We start from the raw sequence: 13743 nt of genomic DNA, 5'->3' as shown, positions 1-13743 counted from the left end.
AATAATTTTCAGACAGAACACTAAAATTCGTAGTAGGAGACCAAGAAAGAGTGGCTGAAGCAGCGCTTCGGAAGATGGAACTGTGTTAAAGGAGCTATAAAGCCCGTGCATTTAACATAGGGGCCACGGTGTGCTCCAATGGCTTTACTCATCTTGACTGATGTCTCTATATTCATTTGGCTTTAACCGAATTGGCACATCTGTTTCAGACAGTTTATTTTTTTTCTGTCAGCTGAGTGATGGAAATATTTGGCATCTACAATTTAAAATTTAAATAGAAAAGAGCAGTATTCACCAACTGGTAGACAGGTTGGAGCTGTCACCTCCTAGGCTGTTTCCGAAGATTCCTTCTCGTGCCCCCATGGAACACTTGGAGGTCCCGAGTCCGTGCTGTTCATGTGGTGGCAGAATTCCTCCTTGTTTTCCATTGCTAAATTGCTTTGGTTGATACTGGTGATAGAAGATAACAAGTGCTTTTCCTTAAGGCCTCTGCTTGAGCACTTTGGGTGGTTGTTATGTGCTTATTATGTGATTACAGTGAGATAGAAGGCAGTTTACAGGATTTCAAAGAGAAGGGGATGGATGAACAAGACAATTTCTGTCAAGATGTTAAATCAGAGTAAGCTAAATTGGAAGATCACCCCTTATTCTTTTTTAATAAGTAACTTCACATTCAGCTTACTGTGACATAGCTTTCCAACTCGCTTAGAAAATAAGCTCAATCCTGTACTGTGTAGTATTTTGTTTTTCTTCTCTAGACTAACATTTAGAGTATAGAAATATCTAACAGTTAAGCAATAATCAATGAATCCAGGTATTAAAACATGAAAACATTTTGTGTGATGTTGTTAATAACCTTTTCAGGAGTTTCCCAGAGACTTGATCAGTAAGTAATTCCTGTTTCTTTGCAGAGCCCATTAGAGTGCAGGAGTACTTATAGCCTGTAAAGAAACTTTGCATTTGTTTTTGTAATTAGCACTGCTGAAGTCAGCTGCAGTAGAGAGTGTCAGAACTCCACTTTTAGCCCATTTGTGAAACGATTCCCTTGGCAGGTGACAACTTTGATAGGACAGTAGAAGCACTTTCATTAAAGGCTGCAACTGTGTTTTGGTCAAACCGTGGGTCAGGGTGCCTGTTTGGGAAAGAGTCTCGTTACATGCAGAATAAAGACCCTCTGTTCTAGGTGTTATGCAGATGCTCACTATCGCTCAAAGAAATGTTAGATGTTACTTGATGTCACTTGTTCTAGCATTCCTGCACATCACAGCTGTAATTCTGTATTTCTTCCCCTCCCCTCTGAAGTGTGGGAAATCATTCAAGAATGATAAATCACATCTTCAGATTCTAAAGAAGTAGTCATGATACAGCTGCCTTTCTTGGTGTGTGTGTGTGGTTGGGTTTGTATTAAAAACAGTTTCAGCATGAGGGTAGTATGTGTCATATTTCCGAGATGCGATTTTGTCCTCTGCCTCAGCTGTACAGTCTGCACTCATGGATCTGGAGAGGGGGAGAGGGTGCTTGAATCACTAGAAAATCTGTATGTTGATTGATTCTATAGCAGCGTCTGTAAAATTATGGATGTTATGTAAAAGGTTTAATTCTTTCATCCATTGACTAGTGTGATTTTTTAAGTATGCACAGCAGAACAATTAAACAATGCAGTTAATATTAATGTAAGACTGTCTCTTTAATGACAGTTCCCAAGGATGGTCTCAAAAGCCAAGCTGCATTTGAAGAAATGAGGGCAAATTACATTAAAGAACTAAAGAAGATGGTAACTAAATGTCCAAGTAACTCTGGGCAAAGCTGGCAGAGATTCTACCAACTGACTAAACTTCTCGACTCCATGCATGATGTAAGTATAACTCCTCAAGGAGTGCAGACAGGTTGAGTAAAATTCTTTCCGTTAACGTAAACCTGTGGTTTTTAATTGCGCTAACTCTGAGAGGGGGAAAGAAAAATAGAAAACAAAAGAAATCAAAGCACATTCTTAAAGAAATGTCTGGGAAAAGTTGTTAACAGACAAATTCAACATCAATTGCCAAGTAAAATAAGAGAACACAAGTCATTAAGGGCTGGGTCCTGCTGCCGCCATCTCTTTTAAATGGTAGTGTGTTTTTCAGTGATTCCTTTAAGATCAGAGGCTCTTCAGCTGCAAAAATGATGTTAGCTGTGGTCTTCGGTTAGCCGCAGTGCACACACACCATACAGGGAATCTGCTGATAAATGTTGAATTAATTTGCTGATCTTTTACAGGTGGGCTTTTTTATAATGATGACTTGAAAAGATATTTTAAGACTTTGGAGCCATTTTGGTTACTGAAAGCTTTAACTGGGTGTTTTCAAATATAAAATATGCTGTGTTGTTAGGCTGTTCTTTCTGTCCTGTCTCATTCCAGTGCTGGTTGTTTGTTTTGCATGCGTCAGTTACGAGATGTGATGGATGACAGTAGGAAACTAAAAGTTTAGTCCCGAAACACCCAGGCTTTGGGTGCCTCAACTCTGTACAACTCAGGGTTGTGGTGAGTGACTGGTGCACAGGAGCAGCTTATGATTTCAGAGCAGGTGTCTCTAACATTAGGCTGGGAATAAATAAGCTGGTTCTGTCTGATGGGAGTGCTAAGCACAGCAGTTTGGCTCTCCTGACCCTCTGAGCAGCATCAGCGCTGTAGCACTGCACTCTCCATAGCAGAACCTGCTGTCCCCCAGGGCAGGGATACACCTCTGTGGGCACATTCATACCCATCACTGCTGATCATAGGTCTCACATCCTATGCTCTCCCTCAGGTGGGCCCCCTGTGAGGATATAAGGGGACCGGCCATGATACTCCCCCCAGCCTGGGGGTTTGCAGTGCCTCACAAGCGCTCAGGGCGCTGGAGCTTGCCAGGCTGGCACCCCTTCTCTTTGAAGCTGTCATGGTCAGCAAGTGACTGGGGGCTTCTGAGGTCAAAGAGTGAGTTTAGCCAGGTTTGGGTGGCATTGAGGTGTCATCCCACAGGCTGGAACCCAGTAGTACTCAGGGGTGACCTCCCAGTAACAACTGGTAAACTGCAGCAAAGATAAAAACTGTCCTATTCCGCCTTAGGCGGGAAGGAGAGTAAATGTGCTCACGAAGAAACTACAAGTCTTGCTTTCGGAGCCTGAATTTAAATGTACTTCTTTGTACTTGACTTACATTTCAATTTTGTAGAGACAGTACAGTACAGTGCACTTCAGGTCAAAGCTGTATAAGAGCCTGAGGTCTGTTTACAGAATGTACATATGGAATTATTTTTCAAATATTGTTCTGTTGTTCATTAAAACATTGAGAATCTTTGAGGGAGGCAGGGAGAGTATTATTAGTACTGCAGTAACAGCTCATTCTTTGGAGATCAGGTTTCGCTTGCTCCGTGCCAGCAAAGGAAGTTGTAGTGTTTTAGTGGAAAGAAAGGGGGTGGGCGATAAAATCATTCGCAAGATGTTCACTTCTGAACCTCAGGGCAGCTCACAAACCCCTGTGTTTAGATGGTTTTCTGAGCCTTTGGAGGATCAACACTATCTCAGGTTTGGTTTTTTTAGGTGGATGTGTTTGCACGGTTCGGGTGACCGGGTGGCAGGATCACACTTGCTGGGAATGCCACAGTATCCTACAAACATTTTCCAAAACACAGCACTAACCGCTGGAAGCTGAGCTAACCAGAGGAGGAGCTCCCTCAGACTGCTCTTATGCTTTATTTCATTTTTAATTAAGCTGGTCTTATGTCGCTTTTCATTTAATAGAGCCGTTTTATTACAAATGGCTTTTATAAGGCAAGTCCTATTGCCGGCATTCCCCTCCACAAAGACCGGTTGTGCAGCGCTTCCTTTCAGAGGCATTATCCTGAGACGTTCAGCAAGGAAACTTGTTTATTTTTCCCCTTTAAAATGGATTTTTTCGGTTTTCAGTTTTTGAAACCCATCGGAACTAATGCAGAGCGGTGATAATATTAATGAGCCGTGAGAGCTGCTCCCCTGCCCCCACTCCCAGGTAGTGCAGGATTTCTCCGCTCCTTCCACGGAAATGCAAATTTTCTGCTCAGTTCTTTCCTTGGGAGGAACACTTTTTTCAGCTGTCACCTGAGTATTTTTAACTTACTCCATTATAATTTTAGAGGATCAGAATATATATATATGGTGCTGAGCAGTCTAAGTGGAGATGAAGTCCCCTGTTTGTGTGCTGCCGTAGCTACAGCGATGGCATTTACAGCACAAGCCCAAAGGGATTTGTGTATGGTTGATGCTTATTCAGTCCCCCCCTGCTGCCTCCAGCTTTTGCATCAGAGCAGCTTCTCGCCATTGCGAAGTTCACTTTTACCTGAGCATGGCAGCCAGGAATAAAGGGATACCACTGCTTTGCACCTTCACGCTTCCTTTTATCGACCTGATTTTTAAATAGTCTTTCTGAGGGCTACGTGAAATAAGCCGTATGGGAATATCAGGTTACAGTCTGCTTGGCTTATGTAACGTGAGGAAGGAAAGGAAAAAAAGACCCAACAAAAAACAATATGGTTTTACGTCGCTCTGCATTCTAAATCATTCATCCACAGAGTGAACATATGTGCAGGTAAGAAAGTGCCGAGGTGGGGAAAACGGAGAATTTTCAAGAAGTCCAGGTAGGCACTGAAGTATCTGGAAATATCAGCAGCTTTACTTAACAATCCACGAAGCCTGTGAGCACCAAAGCAAAACCCAGAAACCTCAGAGATGGAAATCCATCCCTAGCAGACAAGGCAAACGAGGGTCTGTGCCCATGTTCACCATGCGCTGCTGCAGCGCTCAGTGTCTGCATGGTGCTGCATGGAAGCAGTGGCTGCAGCAGCAGCAGGTGCTTGCAGACTGCATCAGCTCAGTCTCATGGCATATCTCTCCTCTGCATTGGAGAGACAGTGAAGGTGAGCTGGTTGCCATGTCCTTGCATAGCAGCATGGGTAGCTTCTAGGAGCACTGTGGGAAGCAACAGAGTCCACAGATTTCCTTGATGTAGAGGCTGTACTTTTTCTCTCGAGTCTGGCCTGCTTTCCTTGTGTCACAACAGCATTACATGCTGAGAGCCACCATCACAAGGACAGCCCATGTGTGCCCAGGAGGGAAACAGTTCAGCCTCGAGCCCAGGGGTGTGCTTGGTCATGTCAGCTAGAGATACACATGGTGCCTGGCCATAGGTGAACTGTGCTGTGTGATCAGGCAAACGGCACGCAGGAACATTAGAAACAGATGTACTGCACATGGTATCAGAAACTTCATTTGGAACCTCCTCAGCATCTCCTGTTGGCTTTGGCAGTAAGCGCTGTATCTGGTGTGGCAAGCCTCATTTCATATACAGAGCTTAGGGTATGGTTAGGCGGTCTGCAGAACAAAAGCTGAGTTTGGTTTCAATCTGGCTGATACTAAACAGACTTTGAGTTAAGAGGGCTTTTGTTTCGATGCCATGACATTAAACCCTAAAGTGAACGTTCCCCTTGTCTTGGCAAGGCTGTGCACTGCTCTGTCATTTGCTTGTTGATATTTTCTGCCAAACAAAAATAAATTCTTTAAGGCTCATGCTGCTGAATAATTAATTTTTTATGGTTCCTGAAGGGAATACTTTATAGCTGAGGTGGATCTTTCCGTAGGCTGAGAGAGCCAGGATTACACTCGCTGAAAAAGCTGACAGTGGGAAGAAGGCACAACTCCTCCAGGGGCAGATCTGCAAGGCACGCTGCAGTGGATGCAAATGTGCTTCTGCATGTACTCAGTCCTGCAAATGCAGAGCTGCAGATGGGCCCCTCAGCTGTTGCCAGCACCTCTGGGTGCACTCACTGCTGCTCTTGACATGCCAAGGCTGTGTCCCGCTACTGATGAGCTGTGTAGTCCCAGCACCTGGATTCTGTGGGGAGGTGTTTCTGTGTGCACAGAGAGGCAATATTAACCCCTCATCCCTCTGCAGCCACTGCAGAAACGACAGCTATGTATGTAGGTGTGTGCATGTTGTAGTAGTTAATATGTGTCTGTGAAGTGAGATTCCAGCTCCCTAGCGCAGACAGTGGGCTGCTTTAAAGCTCATTTTGCTCCCTTCGCTGTGGTTGGGTATCCTCTGTTACGGTATGAGGTGTTTGTTGGAGGGCAGCAGAGCTCCCCAACAGAACAAGGCAGGCCTGGCCCAAGGCTTAGCCTGGCCAGGGGCTCAGGATATTTCGTTGGTGTGTCTGATTTCTCATGCATCCTCTGAGTATACAAAGTGAGTTCGGCTCAGGTTCCTCCGTGGTGTGTCCAGTTGTCAAGAGTTAGGCTACCTGCAGTGCTGTGGTTTCTGTGCACATGTGTTTATGGAAGGGGGGGTGGAATGAGTGCAGTTCCTAAGTGAGATAAATGCACCTGTCCAGGCAGAACTGACTTCCCTGTTTGCTCTGGTTAGATGCTTTTTGTGCCTTATCCATATGCTTCTTATCTGTCTTTTACTCCACGCTGACACGAGGTAAACACACAGCATGGCTAGATTCAGAAGCTTCCTTCCTTGGATTTGCCTCTTTTCCCCTGTGTTCTGTGGGCAACTTCACTCTTTGCATGTACAGTCTCAGATTTCATAGGGATGGAACAGAGCACCCAGTAGGTATCCAGTGAGACCACACATACCTGAGGAGCTGCCCGAGCCATCCTGGCGTGCTGTGTTCAGCTTGCTGAAGACCTCAGGGGAATCACTGAGTTGGATCTTGGAAATTCTGAAGGACTGGGAGCAAAAGGGGCTGTGCTTGTAATGGAATAGCTGAGACTTGGCTGGCAATGGTTTTCCTTGGTATTTCTGAGGCAGAGTATGCACTGGATGCAAGGGAACTGCCTCCTGCCAGTGCACACCACTCCAGCTCCATAGGAAACAGGCACAGACTCATTCCATTAAGTTAAAAAGTAAAGTTTTGGGACTGTCATTGTGGTGTGAGAATGCTGAGGTTTTGTCTGTAATGGCTGCAGGTAATAGTAGCAAAAGCTTTTAATTTCCTTATTGGAGAGGGAGCTTCTCTTCTAATGCAAAGGTGTAGCTAAATTACTTAGCACTTCCAAATCAAGTGAACTGGTGTGCTGTAATATCAGATGAATGTTGCTTGGGCTGCAGAAGCAGGACTCAGATTTCAAAACTAACAGTGCCTATGGAGCCTGAATTTCTCATTCCTTGGTGCCAAGGCTGCTGGGCAGCATTTGAGCACATTTGAACCACGTGCTCACTGCTTAGTTCTCAGCCTTCCTTCTCCCTCCTGCCAGTCATTTCCATAGCCTTTGCTGGCCAACTTTTCCATATTGTAAGTATTACCATTTTAGTGCTTCTGATTCTCCTATGTCGATTCCTTTATTAAAAAAATCATATATGCCTATATATAAATATATATAAAATACTAGTACTAGGTTCCCAAACAATGCAGCTTTTAAAGCTGGTTATTTAATGATAGCACAGTGGTTCTTGTTGCACACGTGATATGTGTGCTTCAACTCTGAGCTCTGAATGCTGTTGCTGTATTACAGTGACTGATGGTTGTTGAGTATGTTGAAGTTGGTAACTTGGCTTTAAGAAAGGAATAAAGGGGCCAGACATTTGAGAGGACTGCTGGTATAGAACATATTAATCTTAAGGCTCCAAGACCAAATAGTTTTAGAGTTCTAGATGATATTTTTTTTTATTTGCTGGGTAAATTTAACCTTTCTTCTCCCCTGTGGTGGCCCTCATGATGTGTTATGACAGCACCTGTGATCACTTCCTGTTTTCCCTACTGCACTGTTACCTCATTTACTGCTTGGAACAGATTACACTCTCTTCACAAATGCTGATATTTTTCAGTTCCCCTTTATTCTACGTGTCCACATACTCGTGTATACTTAATATGTCTAAAAGCTAGCTATGAAGGCAGAATTAATGGTTTCTGACTATATCTTTCTGTGATACCTAGATCACTGCACTTGAAGTCATTACTTTAAAAGAACAGCATAACAATAAAATTGTAAGATTGGCATAGTGAGGCAGGAATTAGCTTCAGTTTTGCAGCAGGTGAGACACTGGTATGACATGGTTGGTTGGGTAGCAAGGGCTGGCAGAGATGCCCCAACCCCCTCTTCTGTTCAGCAGTGTGCTAATACTTGTTTTCGGTGTCCAGGCAGGGCTTGGTTTATAAGGTTTGGTTTGCTGTGCTGCTGTTTGATGACAGAGGCAATAGGATGGCGGCTGTCTGCCAAGAGCCAGCATAATAATATATCTATCTTCTGTGTATGGTGTAGGAAGGAACAATCTCCTCCTAATGGCTGGAGTTAAACTTATGAACATCAGCATATTTTCCTTGAAAACCAAATTCTGTCTATGCTACTTCTTAAGAGCACATCTGTTTTAATTAATTAGCATTACCTCATGACATGCCAGATGATCAGGAACAAACTAAGCAATGGCAAACAGACTCTTGTTGTGCTCAAGAGCAGCAAGTTTTGCATCTCAGTGATCCCAGCATTTCCTCAGGGTTCATAAATTGCTTATATGTTTGCAAGAACAGCCGTGAAAGTTCTGAAAATGACTGGTACAGTATGGTGCTGCAGGGCAGTCCAACATTGCCTCTATGAGATTACTTTTCATCCTTGCTGGAGTACATTTTAATTTCCTTCCTCTTTAACTGAGCCCTTATTGCAGAGTACAACTCTCTGTGTTGAGAACTGAAACAACAAACTTGTATTTGATAATGGCACAAGCAGAAATGTGTAAATCTTTTGTAAGGACAGGAGGCACTACAGTTGAATGTGTGTAATTTTGACTTAACCAGCAGTCTGCAATTTTGTGTGGAGACAGATAAAAAAGTCTGTAATTCATGTAGTGTGGTCCATTTCCTATCTGGTACAGAGGAAAACAAAGCTCTGCTGCTCACAAATGAGAAGAACAAAACTTGAGACAAGGTAGAATCCTGACCAAATTTATTGGTGCTTTTAAGACACTGCAGTATTTTCTTCTCCACAAACCTGGAAGCTGATGGTATCTGTATGCCATTTAGGATTTTAACTTGCAGCCCTCCCCCAAATGAGAGGTGTTGTGGTAGGGTTTCACTGGTGAAAACTTTTGCCAGCTAAAGGATTGCTGCTGCTGAACATAAGGTGCATGTTGGATCTGCGGAGGTTGTACACTGAGCAACTCAGTACTTGAGCTATCATAGAAGTTTCCTTCTCTGTCATCAAGGGACTCCTTAGAAATCTTTATCTTTTCAAGTTCTACACATTGTGCTGTTAGCAAAACCAGAGAACTTCATTTTTGAAAAGAACTAATACTTCTTTGAATAGTGCCTCTGGAAGCTTAAGGAGAAGAAAACAGAAAAGGTATCTACATATGAATACAAATGTTTATTAGCTCAGCGTGTTCAGCTGGGATGTAAAGATACTGTGGGTTATGGCTGATCTTTACCCTGAAGACAGAAGGCTATACTTTCATAGATGTGTGGAGCACCAACAGTTTTGATACCAGCCTCGAGGTGTTCACCTCTTGGTGAAATGAAAAGTGTAATAATGTTGAAAAATGAGCTTGGTGGTGGTAATGCGGTTTCCCTTCATTAGCTGATTTTTCAACAGTGAAGCATCACCTTGAGATTTAAGAACTTTTGTTTGTCTTTTGCTTCGTTGCTTGCAAATGGACTATCCAAGTCAGAGTTAAGATAGCATTTTCTTGGTAATAATCTCTCATTGTCAACAAGTTTTTGTTTGGATGCAAAATTCTCTGCATTTTTCCTAAAAATTGTTTCTTTCTGTATTTCAGCTTGTTAGTGACTTATTGGAATTCTGTTTCTACACCTTCCGAGAGTCTCAGGCACTGAAAGTAGAGTTTCCAGCCATGCTGGTGGAAATCATCAGTGACCAGCTACCAAAGGTGGAATCTGGGAATGCCAAGCCCCTGTACTTTCACAGGAAGTGATAGAAAATGTCTTAAACGCAAGAACTTTGCCTTAAGTTTCCCTGTGTTATTCCACACCCATGAAGGACCCAAGAAACCATATTTTAAACATGCTATTTACACTTGTTCTGCAGTCTCTGAATAGTCTAAAATCATACGAGGGGTTTGGGGAATGGAAAACAGTTGACTTGGATTTGGCAAGACCTAGATGTTTGGAAATTACCCCATAACCCTCAAACACTTAGGAAATGTTCCTGTTCCTCTGGATGAAAAGCCATATCTAGTCAATAACTCTTTGATTTTGATATTTTAACAGATGGAGTTTTAAATATGCCATGTAGTTTCTGGTATCGTTTGCTTGTTTTAAAAGGGTTCAAGAACTAATGAGAACTTTTTAAAGCTTACCCTTGGTTTGCACATAAAACGTAAAGTCAATATGGGGCATTAATATTCTTTTCTTGTAAAAAAAAATAATAAAAACAAACAAAAACTATATATACACATATATACACACACACACACACAAAAAACAACCCTACTGTGTAAAGTAATAACAGAACATTTGGTGTGGAATACTCTGTTATCCCCACCTGTGGCATTTGTTATCCCATGTTATCCCACCCTAGATGATATACACTGTGTTAAGTGTCCATTTACTATTTAATTAAGAAGGATAAGATGTGAAAACAAATGCCCTGGTATCAATTTATAGTATCTATTGTGCTGGCTTTACAAATAATTTTTTGCAGTCTTTTGCTGTACTGTACATTGCTGTATGTATAAATTGTGAAGGACCTGAAATAAGGTGTAAGGAACTTTTGTAAATGAGACAAAAAAAATCTTTAATGGTTAATAGGATGAATGGGAAAGTATTTTTGAAAGAACTCTATTTTGCTGGAGACTATTTAAGTACTATCTTTGTCTAAACAAACAAGGTAATTTTTTTGTAAAGTGAAATGTTCTGCATGCATAATGAACCGTTTACAGTGTATTTAAGAAAGGGAAAGCTGTGCCTTTTTTAGCATCATATCTAATTTACCATCCTATAGTATCTGTTGTAAATAACCACACTTAACCTTTTCAGTTGTATTTAAGCCTTTCTATTTTCCTCCATATTTTTCTCTATTTGTCTCGCTTGCAAGTGTACGTGATGAGCATATCTTGGAAATCCTGCTTCATATTTCTGTAGGAAACGACACTCGTTTTGTGTTTGCCACTTACGAAGGTTTCATTTAACAAGACAAATTACAGTCTCTCCAAAGCTTTTGCCAGCGTAATGATAGCGCGAGTTCCTGCCCTCTACTCCCTTAGTCTCCCAGGGGTGGAGAGGCAGACAAGCCATTGAATGATTTTGCTATTTTTAATTAATGTTTCCCAAATTGTGCTGTTTGTTTGGTTTGTTTTTTTGTTTTGTTTTTCCTTCGAATACTGGATACATGAAATGTCTTTGAAGGTCAGATTATTATTTCAGATTGAGGAGAACGATTTCCGATTATGGTGAAGGGAACATGCAGATCATGACAGTAAGTACCAGCAAGAGGGATGGATGGCGAGGTACTGATACAGGCAGATCAGCAGAGTAGAATTTTTAGTGGTAAACTCAAAGCGCATTTAATTTTGTATGAACTTTTGTAATAATCAAAACACATGGGAAAGAAAACTGTTGACGCTACACGTTCAGCTCGGTCTGATTTTGTCTCAAAACGTTTTCGCTAGGACGAGACTGTGAACAAAACCTTTTTGAGGTGATTTACACTGTATTTCACAATTTATAAACGAATACAAAATTTTGGTGTAGAATAGAGGACAGATGAACTTTTCTGAGGCTCAACTGTTGCTACCGTATGCTAATTTAAATAGAATAGTTTGGGTTTTTTTCTGAGTCCTAATCTGTAGTGTTCTCTCTGGGTGACACTGATGTTTTTGAGCTATGATTTGTCCCTTGACCAGTCAGAATGTAGCATTTCTTTGAAACAGTGGTCCAATAGGCGTTACGTACCCTTTCTGATTCCAAATTTTGAGGTGTGCTTTGGTGCACTGATGACAGTCAGTGCTACTTGTCTTTTTAAATGACACCTGCCTTATGCAATGGGTAACCTGTAAAGACTGTATTCAGAGAGGTTTTTTTTATATATAAATATATACATACATATATTATTTGCATTTTGGAAGTCTAATTCATAGGCAGATCTTTAAATACTGACCTGCACAGCAATATGAAAGCCAAACTTCCAGCGTGAGATACACAGCATGCAGACCGGTTGTTTACAGTAAAGAAACAGTCATACATCCATCTTTTCTCCTTTTTTTTTTTTTTTTCCCTCTTTTTTTTTTTAATTAATTTTTTTTTGAGTCTAAAATAGAAAATTTCAAAGCCAGGTTCTGGGTGAATACAGTCTGCAGCAGCTTTTTATATTAACAAAGTTACTGCCTCCTTTTCTGTCTCAGAGTAACTTTGCTTGATTAAAATAGCAAAGCCATATTCTACACTTCACTGTTAAATGCCTGTCCCAGTCCAAATTGTTGTCTGTTTGCTCCTATTTTTGTACCTTATTACTTTTAATCTTGGTTTGGTACAATTCATAATTCACAGAAACTTCATATAATTAAACACACTAAATTAGTTTTAAAAAGCAATTTATATCTTTATGCAAAAACGTATGTCTGTCTTTGCAAACAACTGTAAGCAGATTATAATAAATCCTTTACTTTAATCACCTGTTGTTTATGAAACCATTCATTGATTATTATTTTTTGCCAGAGCTCATTGAAGTAATAGATACAATTGGATATAGATGTTGGAAGAGGCAGTATTCTCTTAGCAAGGACACAAGCAGAATAGCCATCACGTTTTTTTCTTATCTAAACCTGCGTAGAGCAGAAAACAAAACCTTTGGTTTTCAGCTACCACGAAGTTATGTTGAATTTGTTTAGAATGAAATAGGCATTTGTCTCCTGCAAAATACAAGACAAACGAAAACATCCTTTAAGAGTGGGCTCCTGTTCACTGAGCTAAATTATTTTGTTTTAAGAAAGGAGGGGGATATACAGCAAGAGCACTGTATACGCAGTTAACAATGTAAAATAGTGTCAATGTACTGCAGTGGGTATTTCAGGAATACTACACATTGTGCAGCTGACCAGTTGCACAAAATAAAATAGACTAAAGTTTGCAGTAGCAAAATCTTATTAAAACGATACTTTACAATCAGTAATGCAAAAAGCTAATTCACAGGGTGGTGTTTTTCACTGACTTGTTTAAGCATTTATGAAATTAAAACAATTCTACAGTTAATGCACTTTTAATTGTCTATTAAAGATTTGACTTTCTTTTTTTAGAGCAATGTTTTCAGCTGGAGGTCAATGACTTGATAAGATTAACAGCAAAGCAGTTCTGAGGCCAGGAAGCTCAGAGGAATGTTTAAGCACTCTTGGAGTTTAACTAGATTCCTGGATGGAAAAATACAAGCAGCCAGCAGTATGGTGTAAACAGTAACATCTATGCATAATGATGCATTTATAATTAGGGGGTTTGCTTCTGTATGTTTAAAGCTTTTTAAATAAATAGAAAATACTGTTTGGTCTTTATGTTAATGTCTGCAAGTACCTATTTTTTTTTTAAATATATATATATAAATTGTACAAATATACCTGAATTAAACTGGTTTGATTGCAAGTACTTCTTGCATTTTAATCTCAAATAGCTGCTGGTGCAGTAATAACCTTAGAAATAAACTTCTGTGCATTTGGAAACAATATCAAACAACACAGTAACTAACAGTGCAATGTAACATCTGTCCCCATACAGCTAACGCTTTGCATTTATCCTGCTCTGTCTATTTCAG

At 40.8% G+C, this 13743-nt stretch overlaps 1 protein-coding gene across 4 annotated transcripts in view; it reads left to right on the top strand.

The window, feature by feature from the left end:
• Positions 1 to 13486, top strand: part of NR3C2 (nuclear receptor subfamily 3 group C member 2) — a 192580-nt gene extending 179094 nt beyond the window's left edge. For 3 of the 4 annotated variants that reach the window (XM_085544968.1, XM_085544970.1, XM_015861097.2), the window contains 2 exons: positions 1698 to 1855; positions 9764 to 12615. In XM_085544968.1, coding sequence (XP_085401094.1) covers positions 1698 to 1855; positions 9764 to 9919 — 314 coding nt within the window. In that variant the 3' untranslated portion in view covers positions 9920 to 12615. Of the gene's footprint in view, positions 1 to 1697; positions 1856 to 9763 lie in introns of all 4 variants that reach the window. The other variant, XM_085544969.1, reaches the window with a different exon arrangement.
• The last annotated feature ends 257 nt before the right edge of the window (positions 13487 to 13743 follow it).

Source organism: Coturnix japonica, chromosome 4, assembly GCF_054131305.1.
Source record: "Coturnix japonica strain WE chromosome 4, WE-NBRP24, whole genome shotgun sequence".
Lineage (NCBI taxonomy): Eukaryota > Metazoa > Chordata > Aves > Galliformes > Phasianidae > Coturnix > Coturnix japonica.
Note: the sequence above shows the minus strand (reverse complement) of the source record. Positions and strands in the feature narration are given on the sequence as shown.